Below are 18,930 nucleotides of genomic sequence, written 5' to 3'. Positions count from 1 at the left end.
AGGTCCATCATCTGGCTGAAGAGGTCCATCATCTGGCTGAAGAGGTCCATCATCGGGCTGAAGAGGTCCATCATCCGGCGTAAGAGGTCCATCATCCGGCTGAAGAGGTCCATCATCGGGCTGAAGTCTTGATCCAAGCGGAGGCTGAAGAGGTTCATCATCCGGCTGAAGTCTTCTATCAAGCGGCATCTTCAATCTTCTTTCTTCCGGATCCATCTTCATCCCGCCGACGCGGAACATCCATCCTGGCCGACGACTTCCCAACGAATGACAGTTCCTTTAAATGACGTCATCCAAGATGGCGTCCCTCGAATTCCGATTGGCTGATAGGATTCTATCAGCCAATCGGAATTAAGGTAGGAAAATTCTGATTGGCTGATAGGATCAGCCAATCAGATTGAGCTTGCATTCTATTGGCTGTTCCGATCAGCCAATAGAATGCGAGCTCAATCTGATTGGCTGATAGGATCAGCCAATCGGATTGAACTTGAATCTGATTGGCTGATTCCATCAGCCAATCAGAATTTTCCTACCTTAATTCCGATTGGCTGATAGAATCCTATCAGCCAATCGGAATTCGAGGGACGTCATCTTGGATGATGTCATTTAAAGGAACCGTCATTCGTCGGGAAGTCGTCGGCCAGGATGGATGTTCTGCGTCAGCGGGATGAAGATGGATACGGAAGAAAGAAGATTAAAGATGCCGCTTGATAGAAGACTTCAGCCGGATGATGGATCTCTTCAGCCCCCGCTTGGATCAAGACTTCAGCCTGATGATGGACCTCTTCAGCCCGATGATGGACCTCTTCAGCCCCCGCTTGGGCTTGGATGAAGATTTCGGAGCCTCTTCTGGACGGATCGGTGATACCCGGCGTGGTGAAGATAAGGTAGGGAGATCTTCAGGGGCTTAGTGTTAGGTTTATTTATGGGGGGTTTGGGTTAGATTAGGAGTATGTGGGTGGTGGGTTGTAATGTGGGGGGGTATTGTATGTTTTTTTTTTACATGCAAAAGAGCAGAATTCTTTGGGGCATGCCCCGCAAAAGGCCCTTTTAAGGGCTGGTAAGGTAAAAGAGCTTTTCAATTTTTATTTTAGAATAGGGTAGGGCATTTTTTTATTTTGGGGGGCTTTGTTATTTTATTAGGGGGCTTAGAGTAGGTGTAATTAGCTTAAAATTGTTGTAATATTTTTCTAATGTTTGTAAATTATTTTTTTATTTTTTGTAACTTAGTTCTTTTTTTATTTTTTGTACTTTAGTTAGTGTATTTATTTGTATTTAATTGTAGGTATTTGTATTTAATTTATTTATTCATAGTGTAGTGTTAGGTTTAATTGTAGATAATTGTAGGTATTTTATTTAATTAATTTATTGATAGTGTAGTGTTAGGTTTAATTGTAATTTAGGTTAGGATTTATTTTACAGGTCATTTTTTAATTATTTTAACTAGGTAGCTATTAAATAGTTATTAACTATTTAATAGCTATTGTACCTGGTTGAAATAAATAAAAAGTTACCTATAAAATAAATATTAATCCTAAAATAGCTACAATGTAATTATAATTTATATTGTAGCTATATTAGGGTTTATTTTACAGGTAAGTATTTAGCTTTAAATAGGAATAATTTATTTAATAAGATTTATTTTATTTCGTTAGATAAAAATTATATTTAACTTAGGGGGGTGTTAGGGTTAGAGTTAGACTTAGCTTTAGGGGTTAATACATTTATTAGAGTAGCGGCGAGGTCCGGTCGGCAGATTAGGGGTTAATATTTGAAGTTAGGTGTCGGTGATGTTAGGGAGGGCAGATTAGAGGTTAATACTATTTATTATAGGGTTATTGAGGCGGGAGCGAGGCGGATTAGGGGTTAATAACTTTATTATAGTAGCAGTGAGGTCCGGTCGGCAGATTAGGGGTTAATAATTGTAGGTAGGTGGCGGCGACGTTGGGGGCGGCAGATTAGGGGTTAATAAATATAATATAGGAGTCGGCGGTGTTAGGGGCAGCAGATTAGGGGTACATAGGGATAACGTAGGTTGCGGCGGTGTGTGGTCGGCAGATTAGGGGTTAAAAAAATTTAATAGAGTAGCGGCGATGTGGGGGGGGCCTCGGTTTAGGGGTGCATAGGTAGTTTATGGGTGTTAGTGTACTTTAGAGCACAGTAGTTAAGAGCTTTATGAACCGGCGTTAGCCCATAAAGCTCTTAACTCCTGGCTTTTCTCTGCGGCTGGAGTCTTGTCGTTAGATTTCTAACGCTCACTTCAGCCAAGACTCTAAATACCGGCATTAGAAAGATCCCATTGAAAAGATAGGATACGCAAATGGCATAAGGGGATCTGCGGTATGGAAAAGTCGCGGCTGGAAAGTGAGCGTTAGACCCTTTCCTGACTGACTCTAAATACCAGCGGGCGGCCAAAACCAGCGTTAGGAGCCCCTAACGCTGGTTTTGACGGCTAACGCAGAACTCTAAATCTAGGCGTAAGGAAATTTGACATGGTATTTGAGCTTCAAAATGCCAATTTGAAGGTTTTATATTTATTGAATTATTTTAGACAGTTATTATGGTGTTCTGATTGATATTTATGAAAATATTCATTATACCTAGAGATATTAAAAAGTATACAAAGTTATTTATATGTCCTCACCTATGTATCAGTGTAAGATAATGATTTTCCATGAGGACAAATACAAACTTATACTTTAAGTTAATTTGAATGAATTTTCAAAATACTGTACCTGCGTGTTAGGGGGGTAATTCATCTGTTTAATGAAATCTTCAGCTGTTTTCATTGCAGCCTTTCTCTCACTAACATTGGCATCCTTGCCTAAAAAAACAACATTCTTTTTATAAAATGTCACTGAGTTAAGGCGTTATGTTAGAGAGAAACAGTGACCCCTTCTGGCTTGATTAAATATTAATAATTTTGAAACTCTGACAAGGACATTAAAATCAAATGAAATCATTTTTTAAACTTGTTAAAACATTTTTACTAGTGAAAAAGTTAAAGGAACAGCAAGGACAAAATTAAACTTTTCTAATTCAGATAGAGCATGCAATTTTAAACAACTTTCTAATTTACTTCTATTATCACATTTGCTTTGTTCTCTTGGGATACTTTGTTGAAGTATCTAGGTAGGTTGATATGAGCTTAGGAGTGTGCATGTGTCTCAAGCACTCTACGGGCTAGAGGATCAAAAACTCACCAGAATGGAAAATAATCGCACAAAGATTTTTTTTTTTATTTTTTTTGGGGGGGGGGGGGGGGGGGTTGCATTATATTCAAATATATTTGTTTTTCCTTTGCATCCAGAACCCTGCATAGTGAGATAAACTTGTCTTAAGGTAATAATGTTCATGTTTTGAGAGACCTTGCAATACTGATGAGACATTTCAGGTAATCTTGTCAAAGCAGGAAGCAAAAGGCAAGATTATCTATGCCAGATTATCTATGACATCAGGGTTTGCAGCAGTAATGTTATACCTTGTTGCACATACTGCTGCCACATAGTTCTAAAGACACAAGCTCACTCCTGAGCCTACCTAGTTTTACTCTTTAACAACGTATACCAAGAAAACAAAGCAAATTTGATCAAATGAGTAAATTGGAAAGTTGCATGACTTATAGGAATCATGAAAGTTTTTATTTGAACTAATACATGTTAAAAAAGCACAAAGCAATAACACATGATCAGTATATTTTTATTTTTTCATTTCCCTGTCCCATGTATCATAGGACAGCTGTCAACCAATCTTAGGGGCCAATTTACTACATTTCAGCCGCACATCGATAAATGCTGACGGCATACGCTGTCAGCATTTATCACCGCACAAGCATTTCACTAGACATGCTTGTGCAATGCCGCCCCCTGCAGATTTGCGGCCAATCTTAAGACCGCTGCTTCTTAACTCCTGTTTCCTGGTGCGCAGAAACAGCTGCATCAAGCTCCATACGAAGTTTGATTAATTGGCCCCATAGACTCATATACAGTATTTATATGAGCTGTGAACTCTATATAATAGGATAATGGAAGCAAATTGAGAAGTCTGGGACAATTGCATGCTCTATCTATGAAAGTTTCATTGTGACTTTACTGTCCCTTAAATGTAAAGCTGTTCATTTGAAACATAACTGATCCGCAGGGTTAAAGCTCACCGGCTGGTAAGATCAACTCCCACAGATCTGTTGTTGGACAGTAAAATACCCCACGAGGATATAAACCTAACATTCTTCCAGCAAACGAACATGCAGTTTTTAAAAGACAAAGAAAAAACTATAATACATTTTACAATTACGTCTAGATGCAACATAGAGAAATAGTTTAATGCCCTCTAGTGACCTGAACAACTCTCTTCTAAGCAGTTTTAAACCATTTTAAAAACAAGTATTAACAGAATACAATCGCAGAAGATGACAGGAACTGCAAAATATTGCCAGATGATAAGTCACTTCCCTTACTGACCCTTAGTTTATCATTGTTCTGCTAGCTGTAATCTTTATAGTCACAGTAACTGTATGTTAATGTGAAACCACCATTCAGTTATTTTATATTCTATAAACAGTTTAGCAAATACCTTGTCTAGTATTGTTTTTTTTACATATAAATATTTTTACTTTATTTTGCATTTAAATTAAAGGGACAGTCTACTTCAGAATTTTATTGTTTAAAAAGATAGATAATCCCTTTATCACCTATTCCCCAGTTTTGTATAACCATCACTATTATAATAATATACTTTTTACCTCTGTGATTACCTTGTATATAAGCCTATGCAGATATCCCCTTTATTTCAATTCTTTTGAAAGACTTGCATTTTAGCCAATCAGTGCTGACACACATGAACTAGCACTGTATCGCTGTGAAAAACTTTCAAATGCATTGAGATAGGAGGTGGCCTTCAAGGGCTTAGAAATTAGCATATGAGCCGACCTAGGTTTAGCTTTCAGCTAAGAGTACTCAAAATTCAAAGCAAATTTGATGATAAAAGTGAATTGGAAAGTTGTTTAAAATTGAATGCCCTATTTGAAACATGCACATTTAATGGTGACTAGAAAACATAATTCATGCTTACCTGATAAATGTATTTCTCTTGTAGTGTATCCAGTCCACGGATCATCCATTACTTATGGGATATATTCTCCTTCCCAACAGGAAGTTGCAAGAGGATCACCCACAGCAGAGCTGCTATATAGCTCCTCCCCTCACTGTCATATCCAGTCATTCGACCGAAACAAGACGAGAAAGGAGAAACCATAGGGTGCAGTGGTGACTGTAGTTTAATTAAAATTTAGACCTGCCTTAAAAGGACAGGGCGGGCCGTGGACTGGATACACTACAAGAGAAATAAATTTATCAGGTAAGCATAAATTATGTTTTCTCTTGTTATGTGTATCCAGTCCACGGATCATCCATTACTTATGGGATACCAATACCAAAGCTAAAGTACACGGATGATGGGAGGGACAAGGCAGGATTAAACGGAGGGAACCACTGCCTGAAGAACCTTTCTCCCAAAAACAGCCTCCGAAGAAGCAAAAGTATCAAATTTGTAAAATTTTGAAAAGGTGTGAAGCGAAGACCAAGTCGCAGCCTTGCAAATCTGTTCAACAGAGGCCTCATTTTTAAAGGCCCAGGTGGAAGCCACAGCTCTAGTAGAATGTGCTGTAATCTTTTCAGGGGGCTGCTGTCCAGCAGTCTCATAGGCTAAGCGAATTATGCTCCGAAGCCAAAAGGAAAGAGAGGTTGCCGAAGCTTTTTGACCTCTCCTCTGTCCAGAGTAAACGACACAAACAAAAGATGCAGCAGCAAAGGTATTTTACCAATTTATTCTGGCACAAACAAAGTCCACAACATTTCGGGTGTTACCCCTTAATCAGTGCCAGAATAAATTGGTAAAATACCTATGCTGCTGCATCTTTTGTTTGTATCCATTTGGGGGTTTGCAGGAATCCTGCAGCGTGCATTGGGCATTTAAGGGTGCTGGACTTTGGATTGTTTGCAGAGTAAACGATAAACAGGGAAGATGTTTGGCGAAAATCTTTAGTAGCTTGTAAGTAAAACTTCAAGGCATGGACTACGTCCAGATTATGTAAAAGACGTTCCTTCTTTGAAGAATGAAGAGGACACAATGATGGAACAACAATCTCTTGATTGATATTCTTGTTAGAAACCACCTTAGGTAAAAACCCAGGTTTGGTACGCAGAACTACCTTATCTGCATGAAAAATCAGATAAGGAGAATCACATTGTAAGGCAGATAGCTCGGAGACTCTTCGAGCCGAGGAAATAGCCATTAAAAACAGAACTTTCCAAGATAAAAGTTTAATATCAATGGAATGAAGGGGTTCAAACGGAACTCCATGAAGAACTTTAAGAACCAAGTTTAAGCTCCACGGGGAAGCAACAGTTTTAAACACAGGCTTAATTCTAACCAAAGCCTGACAAAATGCCTGGACGTCTGGAACCTCTGCCAGACGCTTGTGCAAAAGAATAGACAGAGCAGAAATCTGTCCTTTTAAAGAACTAGCTGATAATCCTTTGTCCAAACCCTCTTGGAGAAAGGACAATATCCTAGGAATCCTAACCTTACTCCATGAGTAATTCTTGGATTCACACCAATAAAGGTATTTATGCCATATCTTATGTAGATTTTCCTGGTGACAGGCTTTCGTGCCTGTAATAAGGTATCAATGACTGACTCGGAGAAGCCACGCCTTGATAGAATCAAGCGTTCAATCTCCATGCAGTCAGTCTCAGAGAAATTAGATTTGGATGATTGAAGGGACCTTGTATTAGAAGGTCCTGCCTCAGAGGCAGAGTCCATGGTGGAAAGGATGACATGTCCACTAGGTCTGCATACCAGGTCCTGCGTGGCCACGCAGGCACTATCAGAATCACTGATGCTCTCTCCTGCTTGATTTTGGCAATCAGTCAAGGGAGCAGAGGAAATGGTGGAAACACATAAGCCAGGTTGAAAAACCAAGGAGCTGTTAGAGCATCTATCAGCGTCGCTCCCGGGTCCCTGGACCTGGATCCGTAACAAGGAAGCTTGGCGTTCTGGCGAGACACCATGAGATCCAGTTCTGGTTTGCCCCAACGATGGATCAGTTGAGCAAATACCTCCGGATGGAGTTCCCACTCCCCCGGATGAAAAGTCTGAAGACATAGAAAATCCGCCTCCCAATTCTCTACGCCTGGGATGTGGATCGCTGACAGGTGGCAAGAGTGAGACTCTGCCCAGCGAATTATCTTTGAGACTTCTAACATCGCTAGGGAACTCCTGGTTCCCCCTTGATGGTTGATGTAAGCCACAGTCGTGATGTTGTCCGACTGAAATCTGATGAACCTCAGGGTTGCTAACTGAGGCCAAGCCAGAAGAGCATTGAATATTGCTCTTAACTCCAGAATATTGATTGGGAGGAGTCTCTCCTCCTGAGTCCACGATCCCTAAGCCTTCAGGGAGTACCAGACTGCGCCCCAACCTAGAAGGCTGGCATCTGTTGTTACAATCGTCCAATCTGGCCTGCAAAAGGTCATACCCTTGGACAGATGGACCCGAGATAACCACCAGAGAAGAGAATCCCTGGTCTCTTGATCCAGATTTAGTAGAGGGGACAAATCTGAGTAATCCCCATTCCACTGACTTAGCATGCATAATTGCAGCGGTCTGAGATGCAGGCGCGCAAATGGCACTATGTCCATTGCCGCTACCATTAAGCCGATTACTTCCATGCACTGAGCCACTGACGGACGTGGAATGGAATGAAGGACACGGCAAGCATTTAGAAGTTTTGATAACCTGGACTCCGTCAGGTAAATTTTCATCTCTACAGAATCTATAAGAGTCCCTAGGAATGAGACTCTTGTGAGTGGGGATAGAGAACTCTTTTCCACGTTCACTTTCCACCAGTGCGACCTCAGAAATGCCAGAAATATTTCTGTATGAGCCTTGGCAATTTGAAAGCTTGACACCTGTATCAAGATGTCGTCTAGATACGGAGCCACCGCTATGCCTCGCGGTCTTAGAACCGCCAGAAGTGAGCCCAAAACCTTTGTAAAAATTCTCGGGGCTGTGGCCAACCCGAAGGGAAGAGCTACAAATTGGTAATGCCTGTCTAGAAAGGCAAACCTTAAGAACCGATAATGGTCTTTGTGAATCGGTATGTGAAGGTAGGCATCCTTTAAGTCCACTGTGGTCATGTACTGACCCTCTTGGATCATGGGTAGGATGGTCCGAATAGTTTCCATTTTGAATGATGGAACTCTGAGGAATTTGTTTAAGATCTTTAGATCCAAAATTGGTCTGAAGGTTCCCTCTTTCTTGGGAACCACAAACAGATTTGAATAAAACCCCTGTCCCTGTTCCGTCCGCGGAACTGGATGGATCACTCCCATTACTAGGAGGTCTTGCACACAGCTTAGGAATGCCTCTTTCTTTATCTGATTTGCTGATAACCTTGAAATATGAAATCTCCCTTGTGGAGGAGAAGCTTTGAAGTCCAGAAGATATCCCTGAGATATGATCTCCAACGCCCAGGGATCCTGAACATCTCTTGCCCACGCCTGGGCGAAGAGACAAAGTCTGCCCCTGACTAGATCCGTTTCCAGATAGGGGGCCGTTCCCTAGAAAAATAATTTAACTGCACATACCTTATTGCAGGAAAACCTGCACGCTATTCCCCCTCTGAAGTTACCTCACTCCTCAGAATATGTGAGAACAGCAAAGGATCTTAGTTTCTTCTGCTAAGATCATAGAAAACGCAGGCAGATTCTTCTTCTAAATACTGCCTGAGATAAACAGTACACCATTTAAAAATAACAAACTTTTGATTGAAGAAATAAACTAAGTATAAAACATCACAGTCCTCTTATGACCTCCATCTTTGTTGAGAGTTGCAAGAGAATGACTGGATATGACAGTGAGGGGAGGAGCTATATAGCAGCTCTGCTGTGGGTGATCCTCTTGCAACTTCCTGTTGGGAAGGAGAATATATCCCATAAGTAATGGATGATCCGTGGACTGGATGCACTTAACAAGAGTAAGTCCCTTTAAATCATAGTGAGAAGGACTGGTATTATTACCTATTAAACGTTAAAGGAACATAAAAACAGCAAAAAATTAAAAATGCACTAATGTGTGAGCACATTTTATTATAAGACATTTGCTTTATATAACTTTGGGCAAGATTATGAGTGGATCGTTAATTAACGCTCCCGCTCAAGCATTAACTGCGCTAGAAGTAAGCTTTTTGCACTCATCAAGTTGCGCTCCTATTACGAGTTGAAAGTAAACTGTTTTTGATCAAGCTGTAACACGACGAGCACAAAAAGCCGAATTTAGAATATTTGATTTCATACACTATAAGTTTATGATTTCATTCACTATAAGTTTATTCTTCGCTCATACACTTCTGTCCTTCACTTAGCCAAGCAAACCTACTTCTCTTCTCTCATATCTACTCTTTCCTCAAACCCTAAACAACTCTTTTCCACCTTTAACTCTCTCCTCTACCCACCTGTTCCACCACCCCCGTCTGTCTTTAGTGCTCAAGCCCTGGCAGACTACTTTTTAAACAAAACACGTACTATCCTAAGCAACATCCCAACACCAACCTGTAATATTCCAACAGGCCCAATTACTCCCTGTGCCACCCTCTCTATCTTCCATCCAGCCACTGAGAATGAAGGTTCTTCCTTACTATCTTCCTCACGCCTCACTACCTGCCCACTCGACCCTATCCCTTCCCATCTAATATCCTCTCTATCTTCCACCCTCACTCCTGCTCTTACCCACATCTTCAACCTATCTCTCTCTACCGGCTCATTCCCATCTTCTTTCAAACACGCAAAAGTCACTCCCATACTCAAAAAAGCCTCCCTCGACCCTAATTCTCCCAAAAGCTACCGCCCCATATTACTGCTTCCACTAACCTCAAAACTCCTTGAAAAACTAGTTTACAATCGCCTAACCCACTTCCTATTCACCAACTTCTTGCTTGACCCACTGCAATCCGGATTCCGCACAAAACATTCATCTGAGACTGCCCTTACCAAGGTTACAAACGATCTTCTCTCTGCAAAAATATTGGCCACTACTCTATACTCATCTTACTCGACCACTCAGCTGCCTTCGACACAGTTGACCACCCCCTCCTCCTACAGACCCTTAGCTCTTTTGGCCTCTGTGACACTGCTCTTTCCTGGATTCACTCCTATCTTTCCCACAGGTCTTTTTCTGTGTCATTTGCCGGCGACTCCTCCTTTCCTATGCCTCTGTCTGTCGGAGTACCTCAAGGATCTGTTCTGGGTCCTTTACTCTTCTCCATCTATACTTCTTCGCTGGGTAAACTTATCAACAGTTATGGCTTCAAATATCACCTCTATGCTGATGACACCCAGATCTACCTCTCCACCTCTGCTCTCTCTCCCTCTGTCCTTTCTCATGTCAGCGACTGCTTATCTAGTATTTCTTCCTGGATGGCCTCTCACCACCTAAAGATTAACATGTCCAAGACTGAGCTCCTTCCTATCCCCCCCTTCAAGTTCTACGCCGACTTCTGACTTCTCTATCCCTGTTGACGGCATCACCATTTCCCCATCGCCCCAAGTCCGCTGCCTCGAAGTCACACTTGACTCAAATCTATCCTTCGTCCCCCATATCCAATCACTTTCTACATCCTGCTGCAACCATCTACGCAATATTTCCAAAATTCGCCCTTTTCTGAGTGCTGACACCACAAAGCAAATAATCCACTCCCTTGTTATCTCCCGAATTGACTACTGCAATAACCTACTCGCTGGCCTTCCTCTTTCCCGCCTCTCCCCCTTCAATCCATCCTAAATGCCTCCGCCAGGCTGATCCACCTTTCCCGTTGATCTGCATCTGCTGCACCTCTCTGTGAGTCCCTTCATTGGCTCCCCATTCACAGCAGAATTAAATTCAAAATTCTCACTCTTACATACAAAGCTCTCACCAACGCCGCTCCCCTCTACCTATCCTCTCTAATACACAAGTATACTCCAGCCCGTCCACTAAGTTCCAACAATGACCTGCTCCTTGCATACGCAACTATCACCTCTTCTCATGCTAGACTGCAGGACTTCTGTCGTGCAGCACCTACCCTCTGGAACACTCTCCCTCGTGCTGTCAGGCTTTGCCCTAATCTGTCTTCCTTTAAATGTTCCCTGAAGACTTTTCTGTTCAGGGAAGCATACCACCCAACTCAATAATAAATTAACTTCACTTACCTAACATTTCCTTCATCTAACTCTGTATTAACATCTTTCCAAATCTTGCAGTCCTCACCTCCTGTTTCTCAACCTCCTACCGTTCTAGATTGTAAGTTCCCACGGGAATAGGGCCCTCAATCCCTCCTGTATGTGTTTGTAAATTTTGTCCTGTCTTTTACAAGTCTTGTATTGTTTTATTTAAATTAATTGTATCCATGGACAGCGCTGCGGAATATGTTGGCTCTTAATAAATAAAGTATAATAATAATAATAATTGCATATGCGCTCATGTATTTCCCCTTAGAAGTCAATGGAGAAAAAAAGTGGGGGAAAAAAACTAACACCCCACTCTCACACAAACCCGATCCTATAGTCTAATGTGCGCTAACCCACCATGAAAATATGAATATTTCTCATTCAATTGTTCTTCACATAGCAGAATAAGTTATATATTGGTATATATCTATACCAATATACACATGATTATATACAGATATACAGTACTGTGCAAACGTCTTAGGCCACTATTAGATTTGTTGTTTTAGCAAAGTTTTAATGACCATCCATATTTATTTTTCGGTCTCTTTATTAAGATACAAACAGAAAATACAAGAAATATGTACACAAAATGTAAAAATACACAATTTTCTGAACAAAATGGCTTCTTCAGGCAAAAGCCAGTATTTAGTGTGACCTCCCTTGGCACTTAGCACATTTTGAACTCCTTGGGGGAAACCGTCCTGAAGTTTTCTGAAGTAATCTTCTGATATATTTTACCAGGCTTCTTTCAGCACTTCCCATAGTTCTTCTTTAGATTTAGGTTATCTTTTATTTCCCCGTCCAGGTGCTTCCAATGAATTAAACTCATACCACATGTGTATGTAATGCTCAAGCATTTCTTGCACAAACCTGGTGTAATAGACCTTTTTCCCAGCAGCCATTTTGACATGAAATAGTAGGACAAATACAGGTGTTTGTAATGATATTAATTAGGGTTCTATTCCATTTAGGTTTACGAGAGCCAGGTTCCTGCTATTGCTCAAATGTAACAGGAGGTCACACTAAATACTTGCCACTTTAGCCAATAGAAGTATTTTTTCAGTTTTTTAATACTGCATATAAATATCCTGTATTTTCTGGTTGTATTCTAATAAAGAGACTGAGAAATAATTATATATGGTCATTATACCATTGCTAAAAGAACAACTGGTGGCCTAAGACTTTTGCACAGTACTGTATATAGGAATATCTATTTATAAATACATAGAACTATTTATCTATTTATAAATACTTAGAACATATTCTGCTATGTGCAGAGCATTGGAATGTGACATATTTACAGTAAATAATACACAGTATAACACTTTATTAAAAATAAATATTGCATAAATATGTTTTTGCATGTTTTCATCTATTTAACTGCAAAGGGCTCCAATGCACACATGCATATATATATATATATATATATATATATATATATATATATATATATATATATATATATATGTATATAAGTATACATATTGTATGTATTTATGTGTTTATATGTGTATATATGTCTGTAAATACATATATACACATATAAATACATACATATGTACACACACACACACATATATATGATGATAACAGTAGGATTTGAATGCTGCCATACAAAAATATATTCAGTCTAGAAACAGAATTAAACAGCCAAAAAAAAACTGCTAAAATGTGTCAAATAAGGAGAGAGGTGTTTTTAACATTGTATTTTGAATAAAATAATAACCACAAAATAACATGCAAATAACTGAAAACCATATGTATGTATAATATACACTTGAAATTGTAAGCATGTAGCAAGTTTATGCTTGATAAAGTTATTTCACCCAGAGGGCGTTAACCTAGAACGGAAATAAGAACTCGGCAGAAGACCAAGTGAATTACACGCCAGATGAAGCCCGATTAACACTGAAGGTGTCGGGTGAAACGTGTGTAGCAGTTACCACTACCAGATGGAAATCAGGGGGAATTAGCTGACCCCCTGAAATTTGTGCTACTCAAGTCAACAAGGAGCATAACGATACACCTCCAAACAAGACCGAGTGGAGAGTCATCAAGATGAGGTAGGAATTGACACCTCTTCACTTATGTTCAGTGATGTTTGTGAATGCCAGAAATCTGAGACCAAAATTCAGTATGCAGGGATGATGAACTATGCTGTATACTGCTCCTAGGGGTATATTTATTATAGTGCGAGCGGACATGATACTATGTAGCCTGAAGGCTCGCTGGAAACAAGGGGCATCAAACTCCATACGGAGCTTGATAAATCGGCCCCCTAGAGTGGTCATCAGTATTTACACCATCAGTTCGGATGCCCTATAAAGTCTGATGAAGCGTCGGCATGTACATAAATGTATTTTTTGACTACTGTCTCTGGAACCTAGGTTGCCTCAGCAAGGTCATAGCTCCCTCTTTCTATTTGTTCTCATAGATGCACCCTTTGATTCTGTGGAAACTATAAGGACATCACTTTTTATCGTCTCTTATAGAGTTAATCATAATAAAGACTATTGGGGATGGTATAACCTACTACTCTATTCAAATTTCTAATTGGTTCCTGTGACTGGACATTCCCGACATCACCACCACTAAATAAACTTATTTATTGGGGATGGTATAACCTACTACTCTATTCTCCCAGGAGTCCATCAAATTTCTAATTGGTTCCTGTGACTGGACATTCCCGACATCACTGCCACTAAATAAACTTATTAACCTCTAAACCTCTGGCCTCCCACATCACCACCACTAGCTAAACCTGTTAACCCCTAAACCGTCAGCCCCCACATCGCAAAAAAACTACATTAAGCTATTAACCCCTAAACCTAACAACCCCTTAACTTTAAATTAAAATTACAACATCCCTATCTTAATATACATTAAAACTTACCTGTAGAATTAAAATAAACTAATTTTAAACTATAAATTAACCTACCCTAACTATTATACTAAAACTAAATTAAACTACCAATTAAATAAACTAAATTACATATTAAAAAAACCTAACCCTACTAAAATTATTTAAATATACAATTAAACCTTATTTAAAAGTACTAAATTACCACAAAAAAAAAACTAACTTACAAAAACAAACAAACACTAAATTACGAAAAATAACAAACCAAATTATCCAAAATATTTTTTACACCTAATCTAATAGCCCTATCAAAATAAAAATGCCCCCCCCCAAATAAAAAAAACCCTAGCCTACAATAAACTACCAATGGCCCTTAATAGGGCCTTTTGTGGGGCATTGCCCCAAAGATATCAGCTCTTTTACCTTTAAAAAAAATACAAACACCCCCTCAACAGTAAAACCCACCACCCAACCAACCCCCCAAATAAAAACCCTGACTCTATTTAACACTCAATTTAACACTCAAATCAGCCACAAGGAATGCAAGGGATGCCATCTTGAATTGCGTCACTTGCATTGAAGCTTCAGTTTACGGTGGCGACCGTAAGAAGAGGAGCTCCGCGTCAGATGGCTTCAGGATGGACCCGCTCCACACCGGCTGGATGAAGATAGAAGAGGCCGCCTGGATGAAGACTTCTTGCCACATGGATGAGGACTTCACCGGCTGGATGGATCCTAGGTTCTGGGCGGTAAAAGAGCTAAATGCCCTTTTAAGGGCAAAGCCCCACAAAAGGCCCTTTTAAGGGCCATTGGTAGTTTATTGTAGGCTAGGGTTTTTTTTATTTTGGGGGGGCTTTTTTATTTTGATAGGGCTATTAGATTAAGTGTAAAAAAATATTTTGGATCATTTGGTTTGTTATTTTTCGTAATTTAGTGTTTGTTTTTTTGTAACTTAGTTTTTTTTGTGGTAATTTAGTACTTTTTAATAAGGTTTAATTGTATATTTAAATAATTTTAGTAGGGTTAGGTTTTTTAATATGTAATTTATTTTATTTAATTGGTAGTTTAATGTAATTTTAGTATAATAGTTAGGGTAGGTTAATTAATAGTTTAAAAATAGTTTATTTTAATTCTACAGGTAAGTTTTAATTTATATTAAGATAGGGATCTTGTCATTTTAAGTTAGGGGGTTGTTAGGTTTAGGGGTTAATAGCTTAATTTAGTTTTTTGCTATGTGGGGGGCTGACGGTTTAGGGGTTAATAGGTTTAGTTAGTGGTGGTGATGTGGGAGGCCAGAGGTTTAGGGGTTAATAAGTTTATTTAGTGGCAGCGGTGTCGGGGAGCGGCGGAATAGGGGTTAATAGATTTTATTTGTGTCAGCGATGTCGGGGGCTGCAGATTAGGGGTGTTTAGACTCAGGGTTTATGTTAGGGTGTTAGGTGTAAACTAACTTGTTTTCTACCATAGAAATCAATGGGGTATATTTCATTGTCTTGCAGCATCGAATATAAGCTTTCGGTGCTTTCAGACTCTCAATGATTTCTATGGCATCCACGGTCTCAAGGGTGGCAGATTGAAAACCAGGTACGCTGCGTCGGAAGAGTCGCGAGTGTACCTGTTAAATGTTTGATAAATGGGGAAAAAGTGTCAAATAGAGCCGAATGTGTATTCGGAACATCTATAATGACGCAAGCATCAATCTGCGTCGGACTGAGATTGTGGAATCGTATTTTATGTCACAAATTTCAACATTTGCCAATCTTGAGGCTTTGATAACTAGGTCGGATCAATCTCACAACAATTACGATGCGGAATTCCTGCTAATTTTCGGTTGACACTTTGATAAATAGGCCCCGTCATACCTTTGAGCCCTTATAATTTTTTTGTGCAATATTTTTTTTCAAATAATTTTTATTAGATAGTATTATTATGAGTATAACTATACTGTGTAGTGTATTTTTTATGTGTTTTTGTGCAACTTTTTAGTTTCGCAAAACAGTTCACCAGAGCTCTGAAGTCGCAGTAATCATTCTAGCATAAAACGCAATTGCGCTCAATCAGGTAACGAGCGCAACCACCCGCAATAAACCCCAAATCGATTGTGTGCAATATTTTTTCCCTTCTGCAGTTAAGTTGAACATTTGATGGTAGTGGGCCTTAACCCAGATCATTTCCTATAGAAATGTAGTTTTCTTTTATATTACATACTGTGCATACTACTTTCCCAAAAACTAACGGCATTGTACAGTGAGTACCAGATACATAGCATGTACGCACCCAGATCAAATGGGCATGGAAGCTAAATCAATCTGAAGTAATTTATTTGTTACAGAAAGGGTGACTAATTCATGGAATACTCTTCAAATAATGGTAGAAAATATCTATAATTGCTGAAAATTAATCAAGTTTACACTTCAAACTGAAATATGACAGTCTTGATTAGGTTCTTATTTGCTGTTAAAATGTATGGATCCTCTATACACTCAAATATGTTATATACATTACAATAAGTATAGCCAATACCACACAGCATAATACAAATACATTCAGGTTAAGGAAGACTTCAAGACAACAATACGCCTGTCTGTTTATAAGGTGTTTGTTTACATTAGATTACAAAGGAAGTGTTATTAAGGACACAGCAACAGTAGTGCATTATGAAAAATAACAATTGGTTATTTGTATGCCAAAGAAGCAGCACACATACTGTAAAAACCAAAGTAAGTCTGACCTTTCCAAACAAAGATCTTTTTGTCGGCAGAGTGATCCAAAATAAAGCATTCCTCTGACTTTAGCATGTCCATGCAGAAAGGATTTTCATTTGCGATAACTGAGACTTTCATGGATCCACTGGCATCTGAAACCTAGAAGAAGAGAAAAACTAGTAAGGAAATGTTAATTTCTTCAGTACAGTACTAACAAATTATACAACAAGATTAATTAATATTTCTAAAACATGGTCACATATGAAATCTTAGAATAAAGCTTCAAGAGTAAGCACTTTGTGATGTGGAACAAATGATTTCTACTTATAAGGTCTTTGAATAAATAGCTAGGCTTTGCCCTTATGTAAGGTCTCAAGTGAAAAGCTTCAAAGATACAACTAAGACAGCCTCCTAGCTATCTATAGTAGCAGGTCAGCCATCACACTCGAGTGTCGATGTTGAGCATCCTAGGCAATGTTGCAACTTCCTATATGAGCTAGTCCTTTCAATAGGATGATGAAAAGTATATTAGCTTCTTCATTAACTTAACCCCACCATGGTTTAACCAAAACTTCCTGTCACCTAACTCCGGCACCAAAACTAATTCTAATCAATATTCCCCTGATCCTCTCCACTGCATTTAACTAAAACTGTGACCTCTACCAACTACAGATTAATATGATATCCATATCTTTGCTTTCTTAACCATGACCCCCATTGCAAATAAACATATGGCTGACCTACTCAACAATTCTTACTATCCTCATCATGACCCATTTCAACTATAAACAATCCCCTCCAAACCAGTCATAAAATGGCTCAGTTTTTATAGTGAACTAGATTGTGGTGAGGATTGAAAAGGTAAGGACAATTTGATTGGACATAAGAGGCTGAAGAATCTTCCACCAGTCTTGCAACACAAGTAATATTAAGGTTTTTTTTAGTTTCTTTAAAAGTTTTTTTTATTTGTTGTATAGGGAGTCAAGTTTTAGTTGGATTATTTGTTATGGAGGATGGGAATTAGTAGAAGATGGCTTACTCAGGGAGGGGTGTAAGTGGAGCTTAGATCAGTATAGCATAAGTGATGGGGGTCATATAAAAATTGAGTATCTCCTAAGGAAAATGTTGGCTGCAAGATTGCAAAGGGGAGTTATATTTAGTGGCAGAGTTGGCTATTATATTCATTTACAATGATGGGGATGACATTTATCGTAGTAATGCAGGAGAGTGGGTAAGAAAATATGTTTATTTGTCTTTGGAGGTAACAGTTGGGGTTCACAGCAGAGCATGGGATTGGGGCAACAGCAGTTGAGGTTAATTGTAAAGGGACGTAGTCACTGTTGAGGTTAACTGGGATTTGAAGGCTAGCATAGTAGATGATCGGGTTAATTGTGGTGGGGGGACATTGCGCTTTGGGATAAATGGCTTTAATACTGGCAACTATGACATGGTAAACAATTCAATGTCTGAATATCACAGGAAAACCTGATATTCAGGTTTGGTACATATGAAAATATTTTTAATAATTTCATATCATTATATTTTAAACTATATGTATTACTTTTTTTAAAAACATAAGTTTAATTGAACTAATAAACAGACATTCTGATGATAATATATTTGTTGCATGCATATTTCATAGTTTAAAAGTATGATTTAATCTATACTTGTATTTAGTTTTAATAAATAAGAAAACAATTACAGGTGAAACTCGAAAAATTAGAATATCGTGCAAAAGTTAATTTATTTCACTAATGCAACTTAAAAGGTGAAACTAATATATGAGATAGACTCATTACATGCAAAGCAAGATAGTTCAAGTCGTGATTTTTCATAATTGTGATGATTATGGCTTACAGCTCATGAAAACCCCAAATCCACAATCTCAGAAAATTAGAATATTGTGAAAAGGTGCAATATTCTAAGCTCAAAGTGTCCCACTCTAATCAGCTAATTAAGCCATAACACCTGCAAAGGGTTCCTGAGCCTTTAAATGGTCTCTCAGTCTGGTTCAGTAGGAATTACAATCATGGGAAAGACTGCTGACCTGACAGTTGTGCAGAAAACCATCATTGACACCCTCCATAAGGAGGGAAAG

General features: G+C 39.0%; 1 protein-coding gene across 1 annotated transcript in view; it reads right to left on the bottom strand.

Moving 5' to 3' along the window:
* Positions 1-18,930, bottom strand: part of SCIN (scinderin) — a 295,360-nt gene that overhangs the window by 105,002 nt on the left and 171,428 nt on the right. Inside the window, exons 6-7 of the mRNA XM_053714105.1 lie at positions 16,859-16,991; positions 2,736-2,824 (exon numbers count right to left, since the gene is read on the bottom strand). Coding sequence (XP_053570080.1) covers positions 2,736-2,824; positions 16,859-16,991 — 222 coding nt within the window. The remainder of the gene's footprint in view (positions 1-2,735; positions 2,825-16,858; positions 16,992-18,930) is intronic.

Source organism: Bombina bombina, chromosome 5 (assembly GCF_027579735.1).
Source record: "Bombina bombina isolate aBomBom1 chromosome 5, aBomBom1.pri, whole genome shotgun sequence".
Lineage (NCBI taxonomy): Eukaryota > Metazoa > Chordata > Amphibia > Anura > Bombinatoridae > Bombina > Bombina bombina.
This window is presented reverse-complemented; position numbering and strand designations above follow the sequence as displayed.